Source organism: Centruroides sculpturatus, unplaced genomic scaffold (genome assembly GCF_000671375.1).
Source record: "Centruroides sculpturatus isolate CEXI.00-Female unplaced genomic scaffold, Cexi_2.0 scaffold69, whole genome shotgun sequence".
NCBI lineage: Eukaryota > Metazoa > Arthropoda > Arachnida > Scorpiones > Buthidae > Centruroides > Centruroides sculpturatus.
The window spans coordinates 729,390-732,012 of NW_019384304.1; the positions used below are offsets into that span (position 1 = coordinate 729,390).

General features: G+C 30.4%; 1 protein-coding gene across 1 annotated transcript in view; it reads left to right on the top strand.

The window, feature by feature from the left end:
- Positions 1–2,300, top strand: part of LOC111618439 — a 39,314-nt gene extending 37,014 nt beyond the window's left edge. Inside the window, exons 2-3 of the mRNA XM_023359988.1 lie at positions 1,629–1,968; positions 2,080–2,300. Coding sequence (XP_023215756.1) covers positions 1,629–1,968; positions 2,080–2,300 — 561 coding nt within the window. The remainder of the gene's footprint in view (positions 1–1,628; positions 1,969–2,079) is intronic.
- Positions 2,301–2,623: the final 323 nt, after the last annotated feature.

Consider the following 2,623-nt stretch of genomic DNA (forward strand, 5'->3'; position numbering starts at 1 on the left):
AAAAGGCAAAGAAAAAATTCTCGAAGCTGTGAAAAATGCTCAATCTTTAAATTCAAGCATCATTCGTAAACGTCACAGTATTATCGCTGAGATGGAAACAATGTTAAAATTATTGTGTGATGATCAAGTAAATGTGAAAAATTGTATAATAATAATTTGTTATACATATGTATTATCTAAGATTTTATTAAACATTTTTTCTAAATTATTGTTTTCGTTAGTCTCCGGCCCCAATTAAAAATTATTTGTATGTATTTAAATGCGAAATTATACCCCGACTTACGAGGTTATCGCTCGGTCCCACCTATCGCGTAAGTTCGGGGTATCACTGTACTTCAGTTTTATAGAATGTATTTTTTCTTAAATTATTTTGAAAAAAAAACTAATTTTTTTTTAAAAACTAATAATCTGATATTTAAAAAGGAATCGTAAAGAATTTATTCTTTTATGGATTAATCTTTTAATCTTTACCTGAAAATAATAAAAATCGTACCGATGAATGTAAAGTTTTTGTGTAAAACCAACGAAATCCGGGATAAATTCCTGTTGATCCGTTTCATCTGACATCTGATGATGGGTTTTCATAAACTATACAATGCTATTCATGTTCAGTTTTTGAAGAAAACTTTCAATAAATCAATCAATAAAAATATTGATTATTTTCGTACATAATTATTAAAACCTCCATCACTTAATTAATTAATTGATTCATTCGTATTATTAATTTAAATTGCAAACTTGATTAATGACGAACATCTTTAATCACTTAAAAAAACATTGTACAAATGAATAAATTTTTAATTCTATAATTATAAAATAATAAACAAAATAAACAGAAAGACAGCAAAAAATTATCGTAACATCGTCACAATGCCGGACTACAATAATTTAAAATATATGCTCTCGATTTGGGTCTAATCCACGTGCCCGTTGTAAATTCGACCAATTTTACCAATGATGCACCCAATGGTAGAATATGGAGTCCAATGTATCAAGGACTGATAACTCATGAAAAATTCCTGGAAGCTGCCCACCCGGATTCGATCTTGGATCCCCAGAGGGGTAGGATAACGCATTAACCACCCATGGAATATGATGGGCAAATGGCCGTGGCTTGTTAATACATCACCTTAATGTTTTGGAGGATCCGGGAGAGTAATATGTCCCTCCTTAGCAGGTCACCCCCATTGTAGACCTGGTCAAAACCACTAAGAACACAGAAAAAGGCTATCTTTAGTCACCATGGAGCGAAAAGAATAAGAAAACAATACAGAATATTCTGTAGCATATTTACTTCTAGAAGCAAGCTTAATTCTATATTAATACTATAGAAAGAAAGAATTTTGCGTGTAGTTATTGCTTTAATTCTAGACGAAGAATTAACTAGGATAACCAACTGATGACAGCATAGATGCACATTTTCATAAGTTTAAATTTAAACTAAATTATTTAATTAGAAAAAAAAATGTAGGTATATATATANAGAAATAAATAAACATGCAATTATATAACTTACGTAAGATTTATAACTTCTCATAAACTATAATTAAACAAATGTAAATCAGGTTTATAAAAAAATAATTAAAAATAAATATCTTTTAGACAATATTGTTTTTCCTCTTTTTTAGTCTAGAAGAAAGGCGCAAGTTACTCCTGTAATAAAAAGTAAATCACCAACATCCGAAAAAATTCCAGAAAATGTCAGTTTGGATAAGCATTTACGACTGCCTCCTCTAAATCCTGAAAATAAAACAGTAACTGTAAATATGTCCAACAGAATTAAAAGTGAATCAGAGAACTCCCAAGACAAAGAGATTGTTGGTGAATCTTGCAGACTGTTACCACTAGTTGGAGTAAATAACTTGAATTCTTCCATTCGTAGTCATAAAAGTTCCCATAAATTAGGCAGTGGTTTATCTAGCCGTATGGAAAATAAGAGTTGTTCTTCCAGTTCAAAAGAAACTAAAAGTAATTCTTCTTATATGCTCAACCCTAATGACTCAGCTTCATCTAATTCTAATACAATGCAAGGCTTGAAACAAACCATTAGCACTGAATCTCTTCCTTATCTTCCTCCAGCACCACAATCTAATGTTCAGTCTTTCAGAAAATCAAAGAGAAACTTACTTAACTTCCAGCCTCATAATTCCACTAAATTATTGACATTAAGGCCATCTTATAAAACCATCAAATGTTCGGTAACTGGTACACCTTCGATGGCCAGTCGTCGATTATTGGAACTTGATCAGTGGTTAAATAGCAGGCCAAAAACTACACCATCAAAAGAAGGTAAAAAATAAAATATATAAATACAATAAAAGCTTTCTAAGGAATTCAGTGGTAAAACTCCATTAAAGAAATGCATAATATGTTTTCCCTTACGTAAACCTAGTAAAGAGATTACAATTGATTTCTTTTAAGGCTATTAAAGTAGAAGGATCTATAAATAAGAAGGTAAAAAATAAAATAAAATAATACAATAAAAGCTTTCTAAGGAATTCAGTGGTAAAACTCCATTAAAGAAATGCATAATATGTTTTCCCTTACGTCAATTATTCTTAGTTCTAGCCACTCCAACTTCTTTTTGTTTGTTTTCTTTTTTCTTTTGCTTGATGTGGTGACT